Raw genomic sequence first — 24,359 nt, forward strand, 5'->3', positions numbered from 1 at the left:
AGTGGCTTGCCATTTCCTTCTCCAATAGGTCAGCATGCACTTGTCCAAATCCTAAGTATGTATAATACCAAGACTGAATCCTAATGTAAACTATGAACTAAGGGAGTTGTTTTCAACTCAAATGAAAAAACTAAAGCAAGCCAAAAGAAATCACAAGGAAGAAAATATTAAAGATAAAGCAGAATGAATAAAGTAAAAGACAGAAAAGCCACCAGATCTGATTAAAAAATCAGAATCCCATTTTTTTTAATTAACAAAATAAGACACTAGCTTACTTAATCAAGGAGGGGGGAAATGGACAAAGCACAGGTATACAAACTAAGAAATAGCAAACAGAAAAATAAGCATTGAAACCCAGGAAAATTTAAGTTTAGAAATTACTTTGCATACATCTATTTAGATAAACTTGAAAACCAAGACAAAAATAGGTTATTTCCTGGGAAAATACAGTTTACCAAAATTGACCTCATTAAAAATATAAAGTTTAAACAGACTAAAGTCCATAGAGGAAACAGAGAAAGTTATCAAGGCACAAATTCACAGGGGAATTTCACAGGGGAATTCAAATCATCAAGGGCGATAAAGTCCCAATCCCGCAAGAATAGTTTCTGAGCCTAAAAACTGAAAGAGAACTTCAAAATGCTATTTATGAAGCAAATATGACATTGATATCTATACCTAATTCAGTAGCAAAATAAAATGACCAGTTAATGTATATAATAATAGAGTCACTAGCAACAAACAGAAAATAATTAGGAATAAACTTAACAATAATACAAAAACTATGTCAGGAAACTTTCAAACACTGCCAAAAGACACAAAAGTGGATTTTAACAAATAGAAAGACTTTTCTTCTTCTTGATAGGATGATTTTAACACCATAAATATGTGACTTGTTCCTGAGTAAATTTATAAAGTTAATAGTCTCAATGAAAAGGCCAAAGAGTTTTCTTTCCTTTTTCTTTTTCTAAAAATGGAGGTATACAAATAGACAGAAAACAAGAAAGAACAGTAGAAAAACATGAAAAAAGTAAGTAAAGCTTAGGGACCCAGTAGGAGAGGGGGAATTAATCCTAGCAAATATTAAACATACTTAACTCCTCCTAGGGCTTCCAGGTGGCTCAGTGGTAAAGAATCTGCCTTCCAATGCAGGAGAGGTGGGTTCGAATACTGGGTTGGAAAGAGCCCCTGGAGAAGGAAATGGTAACCCATTCCAGTATTCCTGCCTGGAGAATTCCATGGACAGAGGAGCCTGGCGGGTTACAGTCCATGGAGTCACAAAGAGTCAGACACAACTGAGCGAATTTCACTTTTCACATACTTATATGATATATAGAATATATACATATATTAAAATGTAAAGTGATAAAGAGATGAAAAATACAAAAGAAAAATTAAAGACACAGAAGAGAGACTCAGAAGATGCATTGTCCCTCTCATTTGAGTTTCAGAAGCAGAGTTGTAGGAAAGAAATAAGCAGAGATAACAGGAAAAAAATTCTAAGCCTAAGAGAGACTTGAACCTTCCATTCAAAGACACAGCAGCATGAAAGAAAATGATTGAAATTTCAAACCTGCAAAACATAAAGAAAAAAGCCCCAAAGTTTCTTATGCAGAGAGACAAGCAGCTGACCTATGAAGGAATGACAGTCAGATCCTGTGACAAGGATCAACTTTGTTATCAGTAATACTGAATGCTAACAATCAATGGATCGATGTTATTGTCCAAAAAAAAAAAAGAAAAAAACTCCATGCTCAAATAAATTGCCAATCAACTCTGAGATCAAAATGAGCCATTTTCTGACATTCAAGATGTAAAACACACTTACCATATACACTTTTCAAAAAAAGAAATAATTTGAAAGTTTTTTAATGAAAATAAAATCCCAAAATGAAGAATGACCTTCCCAAAATAAAAAACAATCCCAGGTTGACAACTTGCAGCAGGTTTATACAGCAGCCAGCCTGTATTATGAATAGCTCAGAGAGGCTCAAAAGAATATCTCCAAGAAGAAAATGTATGCACTAGGCAAATTCTATGATAAAGAATCTATAAGATGTTAACAATATAATAAAGATACGTGTCATGCTATAAACAAGAAAAAAAGAAAGGCAATTAAAAATGCCAGGGGAAAATGTACATAAAAAATCATTGTCCAAGTCTGAAATAAATTAAATTATGGCATGATTTTGAGCAACCCATGGAGTATGAGAAAAAAGAACCTATTTTACCTTAACATTTGTAGCATTCTCCTTTGAGTGACACAGGTTTAAGGACTTAGGATTACATTTCTCATTCCAGAGGTCCAATCATATTACATATATGAATGCATTCTACTGATTTCTGTTATTTAGGATCAATCTATAATCAAAGAAAAACATTTATAGTGATGTGTAAAGTACATTATAATTCTTAGTAATGAAAAGTAGAATATAGGTAGAAGAACATAAAGGCTGAGAGTAAAGTAAAGTAAATGCATAGTAGTAAAATCAACAGGTACAATTGGCCCTCTATATCTATAGGTTCCACATCTGTGGATATGAACAGCTGACTGTACTGTACCAGTATGCATAAGCGACTTGAGCATAGGAGAACTTTGGTATGCTCAAGTTTCTCAGGATCAACCCCCTGTTTGTTTCTGATGTTAGATTGCATGAATTCTTTGTATATTTTGGATATTAACCCCTTATCAGATATATCATTTGCAAATATCTTCTTCCATTCAGTAAGTGAACTTTTCGTTTTATTGACATTAATATTTTCCTTTGCTAGGCAAAAGCTTTTTAGTTTGATATAGACCCAGTTATTTACTTTTGCTTTAGTTTCTCTTAATGAACGTGAAAGAGGAGAGTGAAAAAGTTGGCTTAAAGCTCAACATTCAGAAAACCTAGATCATCGCATCCAGTCCCATCACTTCTTGGCAAATAGATGGGGAAACAGTGGCTGACTTTATTTTGGGGGGCTCCAAAATCACTGGAGATGGTGATCGCAGCCATGAAGTTAAAAGATGCTTACTCCTTGGAAGGAAAGTTATGACCAACCTAGACAGCATATTAAAAAGCAGAGACATTACTCTGTCAACAAAGGTCTGTCTAGTCAAGGCTATGGTTTTTCCAGTAGTCATGTATGGATGTGAGAGTTGAACTATAAAGAAAGCTGAGTGCTGAAGAATTGATGCTTTTGAACTGTGGCATTGGCAAAGACTCTTGAGAGTCCCTTGGACTGCAAGGAGATTCAACCAGTCCATCCTAAAGGAAATCAGTCCTGGATATCCATTGGAAGGACTGATGTTGAAGCTGAAATTCCAATACTTTGGCCACCTAATGCAAAGAGCTGACTCATTTGAAAAGACCCTGATGCTGGGAAAGATTGAGGGCAGGAGGAGAAGGGGATGACAGAGGATGAGATGGCTGGATGGCATCACCGACTTAATGGACATGAGTTTGGGTAAACTCTGGGAGTTGGTGATGGACAGGGAGGCCTGGCATGCTGCAGTTCATGGGGTTACAGAGTCGGACACGACTAAGAGACTGAACTAGTTTCTCTTGCCTGCAGAGACATATCCAAAAAAATTACAAACACTGTGTCAAAAAATATATAACTTTCTCCTAGGAGCTTTATGGTTTCAGGTCTTACATTTAAGTCTTTAATCCATTTTGAATTTATTTTGTGTGTGGTGTGAGAGAGCAATTCAACTTGATTCTTTTGCATGTAGCTATCCAGTATTTCCAGCATCACTTGTTTAAGGGGTTGTCTTTTCTCCATTGTATATTTTTGCCTTCTTTGTCATAAATTAATTGCCTATTTGAATGTAGGCTCATTTCTGGGCTCTCTATTCTGTATCATTGGTCTATGTTTCTGTTTTGTGCCTGTATTATACTGCTTTGATTACTATAGCTTTGCAGTATACTTTGAAACCAGTGTGTATAATCCCTTCAGCTTTGTTCTTCTTTCTTAAGATTATTTTGGCTATATGGGATCTTTCATGTTTACATATCAATTTTAGAAAACAAAATTGATGAACCTTTAGCCAAACTCATCAAGAAAAAAAAATCTAAATTGATAAAGTCAGAAATGAAAAAGATGTTATAACCAATACCACTGAAACATAAATGATCATAAGCAATTACTATGAACAAGTATATGCCAATAAAATGGAAAACCTAGAAAACATGGACAAACTCCTAGAGCTGTACAATCTCCTAAGACTGAACAATGAAGAAACAGAAGTATGAACAGACCAATTACCTGTAATAAAACTGAATCAATAATAAGTAAAATTCCCAGAAAACCAAGTCCAGGGCCAGATCACTTCACAGGTAAATTCTATCAGACATTTAGAGAAGACTTAGCACCTATCCTTCTCAAACTATTCCAAAAAATTGCCCAGAAAGGAACACTTCCTAACTCATTCTATGAGGCTGGCATCACCCTGATACCAAAACAAAGATATCACCAAAAAAGAAAATTACAGGCTAATATCAGTGATGAACATAGATGCAAAAATCATCCAACAAAATATTAGCAAACCAAATTCAACAACACAATAAAGGAATCATACACTATGGTCAAGTGGGATTTACCCCATGAACACAAAGATGATTTAATACCTGGAAGTCAATCAATGGACAAAGGACAACCTAGAAGAAATGGACAAATTCCTAGAATTGTATAATCTCCCAAGACTGAACAATAAAAAAATATTTCATACCAATTACCAGTAACAAAACTGAATCAATAATAAGAATATTAATATGGTATATTAACAAATTAAAGAATAAAAATCATATGATATCTCAATAGATTCAGAAAACGCTTTTGACAAAATTGAACATCCATTTATGATTTTAAAAAGACTCTCAACAAAGAATTATAAAGGGGACATAAAGGGGTTATAAAGGGTTATAAAGGGGACATACTTTGACATAACTAGAGTTATCATATGATCCTGCAATCCCACTCCTGGGCATATATCTGGAGAAAACCATAACTTGGAAAGAGACATGAGCCCCAATGTTCACTGCAGCACTCTTTAGAATAGCCAAGATGTGGAAGCAACCTAAACGCCTATGAACAGACGAATGGATAAAGAAGATGAGATATACATATACACAACAGAATATTATTCAGCCATAAGAAGGAATGAAATAATGTAGCAATATGAACAGACCTAGAGATTATCATACTAAGCAAAGTAAACCAGACAAAGGAAGACAAACATCATATATCACTTATATGTGGAATCTAAAAAAAAAATTATACAGATGAACTTATTTATCAAACAGAAATAGACCCAAATACACAGAAAACAAACTTATGATTACCAAAAGGGAAAGGGGCAGGGGGATAAATTAGGAGTTTGGGATTAACATATACATGTGCATGCATGCTCAGTCGCTCAGTCATGTCTGACTCTTTGTGACCCTACGGACTGCAATGCATCAGGTTCTTCTGTCCATGAGATTCTTCAGGCAAGAATACCAGAGTGGGTTGCCATTTCTTCCTCCAGGGGATCTTCCCGACTCAGGGACTGAACTCCTGCATCTCCTTGCATTGGCTGGCAGATGTTTTACCACTGACCCACCTGGGAAGCCCCAACATAGATATACTACCATATATAAAATAGATAACCAACGAGGGTCTACTGGATAGCACAGGGAACTATAATCAATATTTTGTAATAACCTATAAGGGAAAAGAATCTGAAAAAGAAAAGAGATGCACATACACACACACATAATCACTTTGTTGTACACCTGAAACGAACACAACATTGTAAATCAAGAGAAGTAAAGTGTTAGTTGTATCCTACTCTTTCGCTCAGTTGTATCCTACTCTTTTCAACATGGACTGTAGCCCATCAGGCTCCTCTGTCCATATAATTCTCCAGACAAAAATACTAGAGTGGGTAGCCATTACCTTCTCCAGGGGATCTTCCCAATCCAGGGATTGAACCTGGTCTCCTGCATTGCAGGCAGATTATTTATGGTCTGAGTCACCAGCATAGCTCTGTAACTCTACTTCAATTGAAAAAAAAATTAAATAAAGCCCACGGCTAACACCAGACTCAACCATGAAAAGTTTAATGCATTTCCTTCTAAGATGAAGAACAAGACAAGAACTCACTCTTGCCACTTTTATTCAACATAATATTGGAAGTCCTAGCCACAGCAATAAGATAGCAGGGAAAATTAAAAGAATCCAAACTGGAAAGGATAAAGTAAAACTCTGTTTGCAGATGACATGATACTATACATAGAAAATCCTAAAGATGCCACCAGAAAATTAATGGGGCTCATCAATGAATTCAGTAAAGTTGTGGGATACAAAATGAATATTCAGAAATCTGTTGCATTTCTATAAACTAACACGAACTACCAGAAATAGAAATTAGAAAATAATCTCATTTATAATTGCATCAAAAAATATCTAGGAATAAATCTAACTAAGGAGTTAAAGGGACCATACCCAAAAATAAACTCAAAATGAAAAAGATCTAAATGTAAGACCAGGAACTATAAAACTCCTAGAGGAAAACATAGGCAAAACACTCTCTGACATAAATCACAGCAGGATCCTCTATGACCCACCTACCAGAGTAATGGAAATAAAAGCAAAAATAACAAACGGGACCTAATTAAACTTATAAGCTTTTGCACAACGAAGGAAACTATAAGCAAGGTGAAAAGACAGCCTTCAGAATGGGAGAAAATAATAGCAAATGAAGCAACTGACAAAGAATTAATCTCAAAAATATTTAAGCAGCTCCTGCAGTTCAATTCCAGAAAAATAAACAACCCAATCAAAAAATGGGCCAAAGAACTAAACAGACATTTCTCCAAAGAAGACATACAGATGGCTAACAAACACATGAAAAGATGCTCAACATCACTCATTATCAGAGAAATGTAAATCAAAACCACAATGAGGTACCATCTCATGCCAGTCAGAATGGCTGCTATCCAAAAGTCTACAAGCAATAAATGCTGGAGAGGGTGTGGAGAAAAGGGAACCCTCTTACACTGCTGATGGGAATGCAAACTAGTACAGCCACTATGGAGAACAGTGTGGAGATTCCTTAAAAAACTGGAAATAGAACTGCCATATGACCCAGCAATCCCACTTCTGGACATACACACCAAAGAAACCAGATCTGAAAGAGACACGTGCACCCCAATGTTCATCGCAGCACTGTTTATAATAGCCAGGACATGGAAGCAACCTCGATGCCCATCAGCAGACGAATGGATAAGGAAGCTGTGGTACACATACACAATGGAATATTACTCAGCCATTAAAAAGAATTCATTTGAATCAGTTCTAATGAGATGGATGAAACTGGAACCCATTATACAGAGTGAAGTAAGCCAGAAAAACAAAGACCAATACAGTATACTAACGCATATATATGGAATTTAGAAAGATGGTAATGATAACCCTATATGCAAAACAGAAAAAGAGACACAGATGTACAGAACAGACTTTTGGACTCTGTGGGAGAAGGCGAGGGTGGGATGTTTTGAGAGAACAGCATCAAAACATGTATATTATCAAGGGTGAAACAGATCACCAACCCAGGTTGGATGCATGAGACAAGTGCTCAGGGCTGATGCACTGGGAAGACCCAGAGGGATGGGGTGCAGAGGGAGGTGGGAGTGGTGATAGGGATGGGGAATACATGTAAATCCATGGCTGATTCATGTCAATGTATGGCAAAACCCACTACAATATTGTAACGTAATTAGCCTCCAACTAATAAAAATAAATGGAAAAAAAAAAAAAACCTGGAAATAGAACTGTCATACGACCCAGCAATCCCACTGCTGGGCATACACACCAAGGAAACCAGATCTGAAAGAGACACATGTACCCCAATGTTCATCGCAGCACTGTTTACAATAGCCAGGACATGGAAGCAACCTAGATGTCCATCAGCAGACAAATGGATAAGAAAGCTGTGGTATATATACACAATGGAATATTACTTGGCCATTAAAAGGAATGCATTTGAATCAGTTCTAATGAGGTGGATGAAACTGGAGCCTATTATACAGAGTGAAGTAAGTCAGAAAGAAAAACACCAATACAGTATACTAGCACATATATATGGAATTTAGAAAGATAGTAATGATGACCCTATATGCGAGAGAGCAAAAGAGACACAGAGGTAAATAACAGTCTTTTGGACTCTGTGGGAGAAGGCGAAGGTGGGATGATTTGAGAGAATAGCATTGAAACATGTATATTATCATATGTGAAATGAATCTCCAGTCCAGGTTCGATGCATTACACAGGGTGCTCGGGACTGGTGCACTGGGATGACCCTGAGGGATGGGATGGGGAGGGAGGTGGGAGGGGGGTTCAGGATGGGGAACACATGTACACCCATGGCTGATTCATGTCAATGTATGGCAAAACCCACTACAATATTGTAAAGTAATTAGCCTCCAATTAAAATAAATAAATAATTTTTTTTAAAGGAGTTAAAGAGTCTGTACTGGGAAAATTATAAGACCTTGATGAAAGAAGTTGAAGACAATACAAACAAATGGAAAGATATACCAAGTTAATGGATTAAAAGAATTAGTATCATGACAGTGACCAAACTACCCAAGGCAATCTACAGATTCAATACAATCCCTATCAAAATACCAAGGCCATTTTTCACAGAGCTAGAGCAATTATCTTTTTTATAATCAATAATACCACTGAGTAAGAAAAGATTCTAGATATTTACAATCACTAGAACCTATGAATTCAAGCAAGAGGCTGTGTTTTGAATGTCTAAAAAAACCTGAATTATCAGAAAAGAGAATTTGAGCCCCTACCTCACAGGATAGATGACAAAAAGGCAGAATATAGCAGAAGATTCTAAAACAATCACCTAAACAAAAGAACAAATGTCTTATACACACTAAGTCATTCTACTAGGGAGAAATGTCAGACTCCCTGGTTCTTACATAGAGAAGAACAGGAAACTGGCATATTAAATTTTTTTCTTATCCTCTAATATAATCCATTCAAATCCTCCTAGTATGTAAGACTTACTTGCCAATGTCAAACATTTATTCATAATAAATCTATGGGATGTGCTCTAATTTTGAGCCTCACTTGTGTGCCTAAGGTTTGGTCTCCCAAGGTATCCTTCCAGAGGGCTCTGAAGCAAATTCACCCATCTTGTACAAGACAACAGCCCAATAAGACTCCCCACTCTGAACCTTTATCCCAGGAGTCAAATGAATGATTCCATTTTCCTGATTTGGGGAGCAATTCCACAGCCAGACCAGGAAACAACACATCTTACTTTAGCTACTCAATCAAAGCAGCACTTTTCCTATTTATAGTATTTAAAACTACTTAAAATAAGGGGCTTTTTCCACTGCTTTCATAATAGTGAGAAGCCCAGATCAAACTCACTTCTCTGATAAGGCTGGTTTTTAAAGCTGACAGATTGTTATAATCCCATTCAGTCTTTCAATACAAAGGAGCAAGTCTCTATAGAACTCACAGGCCAAATAATAATGCTGTCCTCCTCCCCTCCTCCCAAAGTAGAAATGTCAGATAGCATTCTATGAGACAGCATATCATAAAAGAGGATATGAGTCTTCTCAAGGACTATTCATCAGACTCTATGGGAGGAAAATGGACATGGAAGAATTTTTCAAACTTAAATAGGCTTCTCAACAGATTCCTTATAGAAAAAGACCTTTAGAAATAGTAAATAACCATAAAATTCACAGTTATGAAATATGGCTCTTGTTTCTATCTAATAAAAGTAACTTCTCCAATCCCTCTCAAGTAATGAACACATAACTGTGAGAAAAACAAAGAAACCAAATAGAGGGTAGGGTAATAATAATGTATGCTTAGTTATACAAATATGATTTTTAGAAAAGCAATTGGAATTTTTAAAAAGTCGGCCATTTCTGTGCCTCAGAATATTTTATTAATGCCTTTTCAAACCACTCAGCTACAATCTGTCGCCACTGAAGACATATTTAAAATGAGACCTCAATTCCATGTGCCTAGACATGTAAAAGCATAAAGATCTGATTGTGAATAGAATTCCTAAAGCTAAGGATCACGGCTGGTTCCTCACTCTCCTTCCCCTCTCCACCAGTCCGCAGTGCCTGTTCTTTCCATCCATCCCCTTCTGTCTAGTCCTCTTGCCCTCAGGCAGCTCACCCCCTCTTCACTTTGCACCTATTCCAGTAGTCATGTATGGATGTGAGAGCTGGACCACAAAGAAGGCTGAGTGCCAAAGAATTGATGTTTTTGAGCTGTGGTGCTAGAGAGGATTCTTGAGAGTCCCTTGAACAGCAAAAAGGTCAAACCAGTCAATCCTAAAGGACATCAACTCTGAATATTCGTTGGAAGGACTGATGCTGCAGCTGAAGCTCCAATACTTTGGCTACCCAATGCAAACAGCCAACTCATTAGAAAAGCCCCTGATGCTGGGAAAGATTGAAGGCAGGAGGAAAAGGGGGTGACAGAGGATGAGATGTTGGATGGCATTACCAACTCAATAACCATGAGTTTGAGCAAACTCCAGGAGATAGTGAAGGACAGAGAAGCCCAACGTGCTGCAGTCCATGGGGTCACAAAAGTCAGACAGACTTAGAGATTGAACAACAACAGGGCAGAAGCCCCTAATTGGTCTCCGTTCCGCCCTTCCTCCACTCCTTCTGGTCCATCCTGCACACCACCACCACAATCATCTGGTTGCCATTTTTTCTTCCTCAGAATGTCCAATGGCCCGGTCTTGCTCACTGTGCCTAAACTTCTTAGCATGGTGGAAAACACCTTGCCCAGTCTGTTCCCAACTGTCTATCCAGGTCTCATTTCTCACTACTATCTGAAAAGGATCCTCACCCTGTTACGGACAACCTGGATAGTCTGTAATTCCCTAAACAAGCTCTATTTAAAACTTCAAAGTCCAGGGGGTTGGAAATAGAAGTCAAGTCACCTGCCCCAGATCACACAGCTAGCGACCATAGAATCTGGATTTCAATCCAGGTTTGAGCTGTGTCCAAAGTTCTTAAACACCATCCTGTTCTCTCTCTCTGGAATGTCCCTCTCTGATCTATATGTGGAAATCTCACCCATCCTTCAAGGACACTTCACTCCTGAAGCTTTCTTTGTTTTTTCCTGTCTGAAGTGCTTCTTCTCTCTTCTGAGCCCTTATAGCATTTTCTTCACATATTTCACAAAATATCATAACAACAGAGTCATGTGAGATTCAAGATATTGTTGTACGGTCTTGTGGTCCTTTATGGCACCTAACATACCTCTCTACACACTGATGGCATTCAGCAAAGATCTGATAAAAAATGAGCTGTGGGAAGCCTTTCAGCACTCACCCAACCCAACCACAATGAGAGATCCTTATTAATTTCAGGCACAGAGCTCTCCTTTCCCTGCCCTGAGCATCCTGTCTTTCTCCTCTTCTAGTGCATCAGTTGTGCATACATTCCTTGTTGTATGTCATGCTACCTGCCTATAAACCATTGTGCAACCTGGGAAAAGTTCTGGTGTCTGGTAACCATTGTAACACTTAGGAAGATGCAAACTGTGATAAATACGAACCATAAAAAGGAACAAGAGTGGTTTCATTCTTTGGAACCTGAAATGGCAACTGGGAAACAAAGTTCAGGTCAAATTCTCCTTTCAGGCCTTCTTACTCATTATCTCCGTTTTATGTTGAAAGGAACAAGGGGTGGGGCAGTGAGCTAGTATGAACAAATGCCAGGAAGAAGAAAAGGGGAATAACTGGTCAGACAGTTACTCTTTCTCAAGAGACAAACTGCATTCTAGGAAAGGAAAATACTCCCAAGTTTACAAGAAATTATACAAGAGCACAGAGCAAAAAAGGTAAATCAGGCCTAAACAGTAGCCTCTTGATTTTTCTTTTTTTCTTTCTGTCTGTGAGATAGGGTTTCTACCCCTTAATGCTTTCCTTCCACACTGGGTCATGTGGCACTCAATGTCTGGACCTCAGTGTGGTGACTCAGGAAAGGTTGCAAATACAATATGAAAATGACCCATTTAATTTAGCATATGACTCCATCCACTGAGTCAGTAAAATTAGATTGTAAGTTTAAAGCAATATAGTGATAATGGGGAAGAGGCACTTCTACCTGTTACCCACTTCCCTGCTTACCCTCTTGCATGCTGCTCCTCACAGAAGTTGCTAAACTGATAGGTCAATGTTCTGGAAGGCAACTGAGCCAAAGAGGGAGACCAAGTTCAACTCCCTATAACCCTGGGAGGAAAAGGCAGAAGTAAGAAGTGGGGTTCCCCTCCATCTCTCAGTGTCCTGTTTCTCACGATATAACAAACACCCTTTGATTGAAATGAACCAGATCGGAACTGGAAATTCCACCAACATTACTTCTTGAGAACCTACCATGTGCTGGGCTAGAAGGAAAAAAAAGAAAAGAAGCATTGGCCCCTATTCTTGAGTAGTCCACAGTCTAATAGGAGACACAGAAATAATTTCCATATACCATGGCGTTATACAAGGGGTACTGTGGAAATAAAGAGTCTGTGGAAATTAAGAGTCTGTGAGAGCAGAATTGGGGTCAGGGCAAATTTCCTTGAAGAAATGAGATCAGACTGAGGGCTGATGATTTTGCAAGAGTCAGACAGGCCCAGAAGGGTGGCAGAGGTGTTCCTGCAGAGAGAACTATGTAAGCAAAGCCCAGAGATGTACAGCATCCTTCTCTCAAACCAACAAAGCCCAAATCCTCTCCTGTGTATATAATGTCTACAATACTCTTTTATCAGAGATAAAGAAAAAGGTAAAATATAAATTAAGCACTGATCTTTGAAGAAATGCACTAAAAATAAATCCATAGCTTTCTCTGAAGAAGAAAGAAGGGTAAAAAAAAAAAAAAATCTCTTAGAGTGGGTTTGGTTAAAGCAAACTAATTAACTTCCTAATCTCTGCAGGTGGGATCAGGCTCCAGGTGGACTTTCAATCACAGAGTTTACCTCTAAATCATATGAAGAAGATGGAAAACAAGCAAAACAGGACACCCCTGGCTGTTGTGTAAACTCCTAACCACAAAGCATTTAAGTAACAGACAGTATCATAAGCGACACAGACCCATGGAAGGTAGGGCCTTTATGGGCTAAGTCTGTTCCCCAGGGAGTTTGGACTCCACAGCCAGCTCCACCTCTGTCTGTGAAATATTTATCACCAATATGAACTCTGTCCCACTTTCCATCCCTAGGAGATGTGGCTATTTATTGACTTAGTGGCATAAATATGTGAGACCTGGGCCCGAGAAGGTAGAAGTAGCAGATGCCCCAAAATATCTCTGTTTCGATCTCAGCTATAGGCACAGTTTTTATTTCTGGACTTTTAGTTTCCTTGCTCTGTGCCTTACTTTTTCCATCTGACAATGATAGTCATAAAATCTACCCTTAAGTTCTTTATTTAGGGAAAATAAATGAAGTGACTCCTAACTTGGCTTGAGCCTCTTGAGCAGAAGCCAGGTGTCTTAGACAACAGGCCCCAGGAAACCAGGATCACCTTAATCTAGAGCAATGAACCTGAAGGAACAAAATCAGCATTAGCTAGTCAATCAATTTTTCATTCACTTAACAATTTTATTAAGTACTTCATATGTGCACACCATAATAAACTGATGCTCCTGTAACTTTGTTTTCTAGTCTCTTTCCACATCCCTTGTTTTGACTGATGGATAAGTGAAATTGGCCATAACACAGCAGTGTGAGCTGGGCTCATGGAAGATCCCATCCCAACCCAGTACTACCACATGGGAAATTCAGGATAAACCCAGTGACAAGGAAGGCAGCAGAGTACTGTGTTCAGCTCACCTGGGGACACTAGTTAGGTAGGTCATGACATTCAGGAAGTCTTCATCTGGGATGTGCTTGAACCCCACAAACTCTGGGAAAGTGATGATGGGGGCACCATCTTTCCCTCGGCCTCCTGCAACAAAAATGGGTAGTCAAGATGTTAACAAAATGTTTTCATGTCACACCTCTGCAAGTAAAGGACTCAGGCTAATATCAACTTGAGATGTACATCAGTCTCCCCTTTTTTGTCTGTATTATTTTAGAGCAGGAGGCGGGAAAGTTGACACTGAATTACTTCAAACAAGCCTCTCTTCTCCTTCAAGCTTGTTCAGAGGAATTCAATTTTTTGAATCCTCTGAAGATAGTTACTATGTAAAAGACAACACTGATTTATTTTAGTATAGGTGGAATAGTAAATAATGCCAACACAAATACATAATATTGCTCATTTATGTAGTTCAGTTCAGTCACTCAGTCATGTCCAACTCTTTTCGACCCCATGAACTGCAGCACACCAGGCCTTCCTGTCTATCACCAACTCCTGGAATTTACCCAAACTCATGTCCATTGAGTTGGTGATGCCATCCAACCATCTCATCCTCTGTCGTCCCCTTCTCCCCCAACCCTCAATCTTTCCCAGCATCAGGGTCTTTTCAAATGAGTCAGCTCTTCGCATCAGGTGGCCAAAGTATTGGAGTTTCAGCTTCAACATCAGTCCTTCCAATGAACACCCAGGACTGATCTCCTTTAGGATGGACTGGTTGGATCTCCTTGCAGTCCAAGGGACTCTCAAGAGTCTTCTCCAACACCACAGTTCAAAAGCATCAATTCTTTAGCACTCACCTTTCTTTACAGTCCAACTCTCACATCCATACATGACTACTGGAAAAACCATAGCCTTGACTAGACAGACCTTTGTTGACAAAGTAATGTCTCTGCTTTTTAATATGCTGTCTAGGTTGGTCATAACTTTCCTTCAGCAAATAACAAATGTAAAAGTATATGGTGGTTAAGAGAGTTGGCTCTAGGGACTTCCCTGGCAGTCCAGTGGTTAGGATTCCATGCTTCTACTGCAGGGGGCACAGGTTTGATTCCTGTTCAGGGAACTAAGATCCTACATGTTCAGTGTGATCAAAAAAGAGAAAGAGAGAGAGTTGGCTCTAAAATCAGACAAGTTTATTCAAATTCTGCTTTACCACTTAATTTCTATGTGATTTTATGCAAGATACTTAATTAAACAGAAGTTTCCCTTATATACAAATATGTATCTATGTAATAGGAATATTATCTACACCTTCCTCAAAAGGTATTGTAAGGATTAACTGAGAACATATATAAAAAGCATTTTAGCAGACTATTTATTATATATAAGTGCTCCATAAATGGTAACTGTTATTATGGTTATATTCTTGCAAGGCAAGGCTTCCCTGGTGGCTCAGATGGTAAAGAATCTGGCAGCAATTCAGGAGACCAGGGTTCAATGCCTGGGTTGGGAAGATCTGCTGAAGAAGGGAATGGCAACCCACTCAGTATTCTTGCCTGGAGAATCCCCATGGACAGAGGAGCCTGGTAGGCTACAGCCCATGAGGTCACAAAGAATTGGACAGGACTGAGTGACTAAGCACACATTGTTAAGCACATTCTTGCAAGGCAGCTGCCCTTGAATAACTCATAAACAGATATAAGACATCCCTGTGAGAACAAAAGCATAAAATAAGTATTTAAATATATTCATTAAAGCAGACACCACTAAATAGATTCTATTTCCCAAATTAACAATAACACAATAATAGTGGGACACTTTAATACCCCACTCACACCTATGGATAGATCAACTAAACAGAAAATTAACAAGGAAACACAAACTTTAAATGATACAATAGACCAGTTAGACCTAATTGATATCTATAGGACATATCACCCCAAAACAATGAATTTTACCTTTTTCTCAAGTGCACATGGAGCCTTCTCCAGGATAGATCACATAATGGGCCATAAATCTAGCCTTAGTGAACTCAAAAAAGTTGAAATCATTCCAAGCATCTTTTCTGATCACAATGCAGTAAGATTAGATGTTATTTACAGAAAAAAAAAAACTATTAAAAATTCCAACATATGGAGGCTAAACAACATACTTCTGAATAACCAACAAATCACAGAAGAAATAAAAAAAGAAATCAAAATATGCATAGAAACAAATGAAAATGAAAACACAACAACCCAAAACCTGTGGGACACTGTAAAAGCAGTGCTAAGGGGAAGGTTCATAGCAACACAGGATTACCTCAAGAAATAAGAAAAAAGTCAAATAGATAACCTGACTTTACACCTAAAGCAACTAGAAAAGGAAGAAATGAAGAACCCCAGGTCTAGTAGAAGGAAAGAAATCTTAAAAATTAGGGCAGAAATAAATGCAAAAGAAACAAAAGAGGCCATAGCAAAAATCAACAAAGCCAAAAGCTGGTTCTTTGAGAAGATAAACAAAACTGACAAACCATTAGCCAGACTCATCAAGAAACAAAGGGAGAAGAATTAAATCAACAAAATTAGAAATGAAAATGGAGAGATCACAACAGACAACACAGAAATACAAAGGATCATAAAAGACTACTATCAGCAACTACATGCCAATAAAATGGACAACTTGGAAGAAATGGACAAATTCTTAGAGAAGTACAACTTTCCAAAACTGAACCAGGAAGAAATAGAAAATCTTAACAGATCCATCACAAGCACAGAAATTGAAACTGTAATCAGAAATCTTCCAGGAAACAAAAGCCCAGGACCAGATGGCTCCACAGCTAAATTCTACCAAAAATTTAAAGAAGAGCTAACACCTCTCCTACTCAAACTCTTCCAGAAAACTGCAGAGGAAGGTAAACTTCCAAACTCATTCTATGAGGCCACCATCACCCTAATACCAAAACCTGACAAAGTTGCCACACAAAAAAGAAAACTACAGGCCAATATCACTGATGAATATAGATGCAAAAATCCTTAACAAAATTCTAGCAAACAGAATCCAACAACATATTTAAAAAATCATACACCATGAATCCATGGGCTTTATCCCAGGGATACAAGGATTCTTCAATATCCACAAATCAATCAACATAATATACCACATTAACAAATTGAAAGGTAAAAACCATATGATTATCTCAATAGATGCAGAGAAAGCCTTTGACAAAATTCAACATCCGTTTATGATAAAAAAAAAAAAAAAAAACCTCCAGAAAGCAGGAATAGAAGGAACATACCTCAACATAATAAAAGCTATATATGACAAACCCACAGCAAACATTATCCTCAGTGGTGAAAAATTAAAAGCATTTCCCCTGAAGTCAGGAACAAGACAAGGGTGCCCACTCTCACCACTACTATTCAACATAGTGTTGGAAGTTTTGGCCACAACAATCAGAGCAGAAAAAGAAGTAAAAGGAATCCAGATTGGAAAAGAAGTGAAACTCTCACTGTTTGCAGATGACACGATCCTCTACATAGAAAACCCTAACGATTCCACCAGAAAATTACTAGAGCTAATTAATGAATATAGTAAATTTGCAGCATATAAAATTAACACACAGAAATCCCTTGCATTCCTATACACTAACAATGAGGAAACAGAAAGAGAAATTAAGGAAACAATTCCATTCACAATTGCAATGGAAAGAATAAAATACTTAGGAATATACCTACCTAAAGAAACAAAAGACCTATTTATAGAAAACTATAAAACACTGGTGAAAGAAACCAAAGAGGACACAAATAGATGGAGAAATATACCATGTTCATGGATTGGAAGAATCAATATTGTCAAAATGACTATACTACCCAAAGCAATCTATAGATTCAATGCAATCCCCATCAAGCTACCAACGGTATTCTTCACAGAACTAGAACAAATAATTTCACAATTTGTATGGAAATACAAAAAACCTCAAATAGCCAAAGCAATCTTGAGAAAGAAGAATGGAACTGGAGGAATCAACCTGCCTGACTTCAGGCTCTACTACACAGCCACAGTCATCAAGACAGTATGGTACTGGCACAAAGACAGAAATATAGATCAATGGAACAAAATAGAAAGCCCAGAGATAAATCCATGCACCTATGGACACCTGGTCTTCGACAAAGGAGGCAAGAATATATAATGGAGAAAAGACAATCTCTTTAACAAGTGGTGCTGGGAAAACTGGTCAACCACTTGTAAAAGAATGAAACTAGAACACTTTCTAACACCTTACACAAAAATAAACTCAAAATGGATTAAAGATCTAAATATAAGACCAGGAACTATAAAACTCCTAGAGGAAAACATAGGCAAAACACTCTCTGACATAAATCACAGCAGGATCCTCTATGACCCACCTACCAGAGTATTGGAAATAAAAGCAAAAATAAACAAATGTGACCTAATTAAACTTAAAAGCTTTTGCACAACAAAGGAAACTACAAGCAAGGTGAAAAGACAGCCTTCAGAATGGGAGAAAATAATAGCAAATGAAGCAACTGACAAAGAATTAATCTCAAAAATATTTAAGCAGCTCCTGCAGCTCAATTCCAGAAAAATAAACAACCCAATCAAAAAAATGGGCCAAAGAACTAAACAGACATTTCTCCAAAGAAGACATACAGATGGCTAACAAACACATGAAAAGATGCTCAACATCACTCATTATCAGAGAAATGTAAATCAAAACCACAATGAGGTACCATCTCATGCCAGTCAGAATGGCTGCTATCCAAAAGTCTATAAGCAATAAATGCTGGAGAGGGTGTGGAGAAAAGGGAACCCTCTTACACTGCTGATGGGAATGCAAACTAGTACAGCCACTATGGAGAACAGTGTGGAGATTCCTTAAAAAACTGGAAATAGAACTGCCATATGACCCAGCAATCCCACTGCTGGGCAAACACACCAAGGAAACCAGAACTGAAAGAGACACATGTATCCCAGTGTTCATCACAGCACTGTTTATAATAGCCAGGACATGGAAGCAACCTCGATGCCCATCAGCAGATGAATGGATAAGAAAGCTGTGGTACACATACACAATGGAATATTACTCAGCCATTAAAAAGAACACATTTGAATCAGTTCTAATGAGGTGGATGAAACTGGAGCCTATTATACAGAGTGAAGTAAGCCAGAAAGAAAAACACCAATACAGTATACTAATGCATATATATGGAATTTAGAAAGAGGGTAATGATAACCCAATATGTGAGACAGCAAAAGAGACACAGATGTATAGAACAGCCTTTTGGACTCTGTGGGAGAGGGCGAGGGTGGGATGATATGGGAGAATGGCATTGAAACATGTATATTATCATATGTGAAACGAATCTCCAGTCCAGGTTCAATGCCTGAGACAGGGTGCTCAGGGCTGGTGCACTGGGATGACCCAGAGGGATGGGATAGGGAGGGAGGTACGAGGGGGGTTCAGGATAGGGGACACATGTACACCCGTGGTGGATTCATGTCAATGTAGGGCAAAACCACTACAATATTGTAAAGTAATTAGCCTCCAATTAAAAGAAATAAATTTATATTTTTTAAAAAAGATTCTATTTCCCAATCTCTTTGCAGCTAGACGTATCCACAAGACTATGTTCCAGCCCCATGGTTCCCAAACAGGGATGCACAGTGAACTCACAAAAGTGCCTTGAGTATTTTAAATTTAGGGGGAAAACAGCATTAGTTGGCATCTATCAGATGCCATGCTTGCTACTAGCTTGCAGTAGTTTGGTATTTCAACATTAAATTATGCAGTATTCTTTTGAATGGCATTACATCTTTGGAGAGCTGAGGGTTTGGTGGCTGCTAGTGTTAAAAGCAAGTGTAATATGAAAATCAGTGTGAAACAGGAAGTGGTGATATCCAGACTGATTCCAAGGTTTGAGATCACTGTGGTTCTCTAAAAATGAAAGTTAAACCTGACTTTTTCTTTCAGCTGTATCTATTTTTTTCAAACAGCTACTAAGTTGTCAGGACATATAGACTTAAGTTGTTTAACCTGTCAGGTATTGCTTTTGGCCAAAAAGGGCTGTGAAAAACTGACTGAGCTGCTAAGGCATTAAGGACTAAAGAACTTGGAGCACTTGTGCCCCAGGCAGAGGGACATTAGCTGAAACTCTGGGAGCACCTTCCATGCACATGGAGGGAGGCTACTTCCAGTGGAATGCAGCTCCCAAGTGAAGCCAACTACAAATGACTGCACCTATTTCATATATCTAACGCGAGTCATCAGTGCATGGTGTGGTTTAACAAGGACTGCATGATTACTGAGGGTGTGGAATCCATGAAGAAATTACAGGAAAGGGAGACTGAGAAGCAAAGGCAGGCACCTCTCCTAAGGAGACTCCTGGCCCGCTCTGTGGAGAATCCAGGTCATGTTGCCAGGCTATCTAATGGCAGTGCCATTAAGATCATCCAACCCACTCTGCTGCTCTGAATCCATACCTGGTATCTTCTGATTATACTCTGATAGCCCATGTACATGTGTTTGCTGGGAGAGAATGTGCTATCTAGCAAACGTGAGTGCTTCTGTCGTGGAAAGAGTAAGTCAGCATTGTGGTCTTTCTATACAAGTCTTTTGTATGTATTGTTAATGTGAGTCTTGGGCTCTCAGAGACCAGTCTGTGATAGTCTAGATGACCAGTTATCTTCAGGAAATGCCTCTTGATTAATCCTGTACACTTAAATTAAAAAAAAAAAAAAAAAAACCTGCAGATTAGGTGTTTGACAAGGAAACTGAGTTACCTTGTTATATTGACTGAAAACAATCTAGATCAGGATGTTATTAGCTTTCAACTAAAACATTCTTCTTCTTTCTAGTTTCACACTCACAGGAGTTTGCGAGAAATGTGAATTAAGAGAAGTTACATGTTGAGTAAGGCTAAATTTTGATGTATTATAACACTATACTAATTGTATAAACAATATCTGCCAAGAAAATGGCTAAAACTTTTCAAGGAACCAAAACACTGTAAAATATTCATAAGGATATACCTTTTTCATGATTTAATCTTTTCATTAACTAAAATTAAAGGTATTCATGCCTAAATAGAGAAAGATGGGTGGAGTTTTCTCATATCATGGTTAACACTGAGAACAAACACCAGAAAGTCAGAGGGCTAACTGGGGACACCACAAGCCATTAACCTTTAGTCTGTTAGTCTTAGAGGCAGAAGCACCCAGGAAACAAAACTGGGCCTCCATTCACCACAGGGCAGTCAGCGCCACCTAGTGAGGAAGCGTGGGAATGCAGAAGGAAGAAAGATTGCAGCAAAGAAGCCCATTTAAGGTAAACAAAACCAGACTCCTAGAAACTAAGTAGGATGGTGACTTAATAAAATAAACTTTAGTCCTCTCGTATCATTTCTGTACATTAAGAGGACTAATTTTATTTCAGGAAATACTAGCAATACTTGGCCTACCTAAGACCATTCCCTTCAGGGTGTGGGTTTGGAGGAGAATTTGGAACATTGAGAAATCCCATAGGAAGATGGTGAAGAGCAACAGTGGGAGAGACAGTGAGATGGTTACTGCTATTTGCCTCGCAGTATCTATTTTCCCTTTCTCTTCCCCTCTCCCCCCAAAAAACTGATAAATAAATCATGAATCAGGGGACTGGGGATCTGTTCTAACTCACATTGGCCTAACCTAAGAAACACATTATTTAAGTGTGTAAGCCCTTCAAATAGTGTTTCCTCCTGCTATTATCTTGTTTCACAATAGTAAAAGATGTTTATCAGTTTTCACAATCAATAACCAGCCAAAAAATAAAAGATAATTACAATCACAGGTCATAATGGAAACGTGATTAACCTAATAATATAAAATAGTTATATACAATTTCAGGGGTTAAGTAGAGTGATGTGGTAAGTGAAAATGCATACACACACATGTTCTCATCTGCCCAGCCAGTTTAGTCTTTTGGTTGGTGCATTTAATCCATTTACAGTTAATGTTATTATAGATGAATATGATCCTGCTGGGCTTCCCCGGTGGCTCAGATGGTAAAGAATTCACCTGCAATGCAAGAGACCTGAGTTCTATCCCTGGGTTGGGAAGATACCCTGGAGGAGGGCAGGGAAATCCCTTCCAGTATTGTTGTCTGGAGAATCCCATTGGTAGAAAAGCATGGTGGACCACAGTTCATGGGGTCACAGAGTCGGACATGACTGACCAACTAAGTACACACGTGATCCTACTGGGCTTACCAGGTGGCACTAGTGGTAAAGAACCTGCTTGCCAATGCAGGTAGACATAACAGACCCGAGTTCAATCCCTGGTTTGGGAAGATCCCCTGGAGGAGGACACGGCAACCCACTCCAGTATTCTTTCCTGGAGAACCTCATGGACAGAGGAGCCTGGCAGGGCTCAGTCCACAGGGTCACAAAGAGTTGGACACAACTGAAGCAACTCACACGAATGCACACACGTATGATCCTATTGTCATTTTCTTAATTGTTTGTAGTTTATTTTGTGTATGTATTTTCCTTCTCTTGTGTTAGAGAAGTTAGTTCCTTTAGCATTTGTTGTAAAGCTGGTTTGGTGGTAATGAATTCCCTTAACTTTTGCTTGTCTAGAAAGTTTTTGATTTCTCTCTCAAATCTGAATGAGAGTCTTGCTAGGTAGAGTATTCTTGGTTGTAGTTTCTTCCCTTTCATCATTTTAAATGTATCATGCCATTCCCTTCTGGCTTGTAGAGATTCTGTTGAGAAATCAGCTGATAACCTTATGGGAGTTTCCTTGTTTGTTGCCATTTTTCCCTTGTTGCTTTTAATATTTTATCTTTGTCTTTAATTTTCATCATTTTGATTACTATATGTCTTGGTGTGTTCCTCCTTGGGTTTATCCTGCATGGGACTCTCTGTGCTTCCTGGACTTGGTTGACTATTTCCTTTCCCATGTTAGGGAAGTTTTCCCTATTATTTCTTCGAATATTTTCTTGGGTCCTTTCTCTCTCTCTACTCCTTCTGGGCCTCCTATCACACGAATGTTGGTGCATTTAATGTTGTCCCAGAGGTCTCTTAGGCTGTCTTACTTTTATTCATTCTTTTTTCTATATTCTGTTCTGTGGTGGTGATTTCCACCATTCTATCCTCCAGGTCACTTATCTGTTCTTCTGCCCAAGTTACTCTGCTACCTATTCCTTCTAGTGTATTGTTCATCTCTTTGTTTAATTCTTCAGGGCTTCTAGGTCTTTGGTAAATATTTCTTGCATCTTCTCCATTGTTTTCCTGAGATCCTAGAGCATCTTCACTATCATTATTCTGAATTCTTTTTCTGGAAGGTTGCCTATCTCCACTTTACATGGTTATTTTTCTGAGGTTTTATCTTGTCCCTTTATCTGGGACAAAACCCTCTGCTTTCTCATCTTGGTTAATTTTCCATGATGTGGTTTAGGTTCTAGCTGCTCTTGAGGCTTCCCTGATGGCTCAGTAGTAAAGAATCTGCCTGCAGTGCAAGAGACTGCCCTGAATGCAGGAGACATGGTTTTGATCCCTGGGTCGGAAAGATCTCCTGGAGGAGCACATGGCAACCCACTCCAGTATTCTTGCCTGGAGAATTTCATGGACAGAGGAGCCTGGCAGTCTACAATCCTTAGGGTTGCAGAGGTGGACATGACTGAAGCAACTTAGCACTCATGCATGCTGCAGGACTGTGGTTCTTCTTGCTTCTGTCTGCCTCTGGTGGATGAGGCTAAGCGGCTTGTCTAAGCTTCCTGATGGGAAGGACTGGTGGTGAGAAAAACTGGGTCTTACTCTGGTGGGCAGAGCCATGCTCAGTAAAACTTTAATCCAATGATCTGCTGATGGCTGGGATTGTGCTCCCTCTCTATTAGTTGTTCTGCCTGAGGTGACCCAGTCCTGTGGTCTATGGGCTTAATGGTGATTTCCAAGAGGTCTTATGCCAAGAGGCCCCTTCCAGGACTGCTGCTGCCAATGCCCATCCCCACAATGAGCCACTGCCAACCCACATGTCCACAGGAGACTCTCCAACACTAGCAGATAGTTTTGGTTCAGCCTCCTGTATCCTTTCCCCTGTATCCTCCTGGTCCTTTCCCCTGGGTCTTGGTGGGAAGATTTTGTTTGTGCCCTCCAAGATTGGACTCTGTTTTCCCTAGTCCTATGGAAGTTCTATAATTAAATCCCACTGGCCTTCAAAGTCATATTCCCTGGGGATTCCCAGTACCTTTGCTGGATCTACAGACTGGGAAGCCTGACATGAGGCTCAGGACTTTCACAACAGTGGGAGAATTTCTCTGGTGTTATTGTTCTCCTGATTGTGGGTCACTCCCCTGGTGGGCATGGGATTTGATTTTATCGTGACTGCAACCCCCCTACCATCTCGGTGCAGCTTCTTCTTTGTCTTTAGATGTGGGGCATCTTTTTTTTTTTTTTGGTTCCACTGTACTCCTGTTGATGGTTTTCAATAGCTAATTGCAATTTTGGTGCTCTCCCAGGAGGAGATGAGTGCATATCCTTCCACTCATGAACCAGAAGCTTCCTGCTATTAT

General features: G+C 38.8%; 1 protein-coding gene across 1 annotated transcript in view; it reads right to left on the reverse strand.

The window, feature by feature from the left end:
* Nucleotides 1-24,359, reverse strand: part of MCF2L2 (MCF.2 cell line derived transforming sequence-like 2) — a 273,630-nt gene that overhangs the window by 192,610 nt on the left and 56,661 nt on the right. Inside the window, exon 3 of the mRNA XM_061166666.1 lies at nt 13,846-13,960. Within this exon, the coding sequence (XP_061022649.1) occupies nt 13,846-13,960 (115 nt within the window). The remainder of the gene's footprint in view (nt 1-13,845; nt 13,961-24,359) is intronic.

This window comes from Dama dama, chromosome 19, assembly GCF_033118175.1.
Source record: "Dama dama isolate Ldn47 chromosome 19, ASM3311817v1, whole genome shotgun sequence".
Taxonomy (NCBI): domain Eukaryota; kingdom Metazoa; phylum Chordata; class Mammalia; order Artiodactyla; family Cervidae; genus Dama; species Dama dama.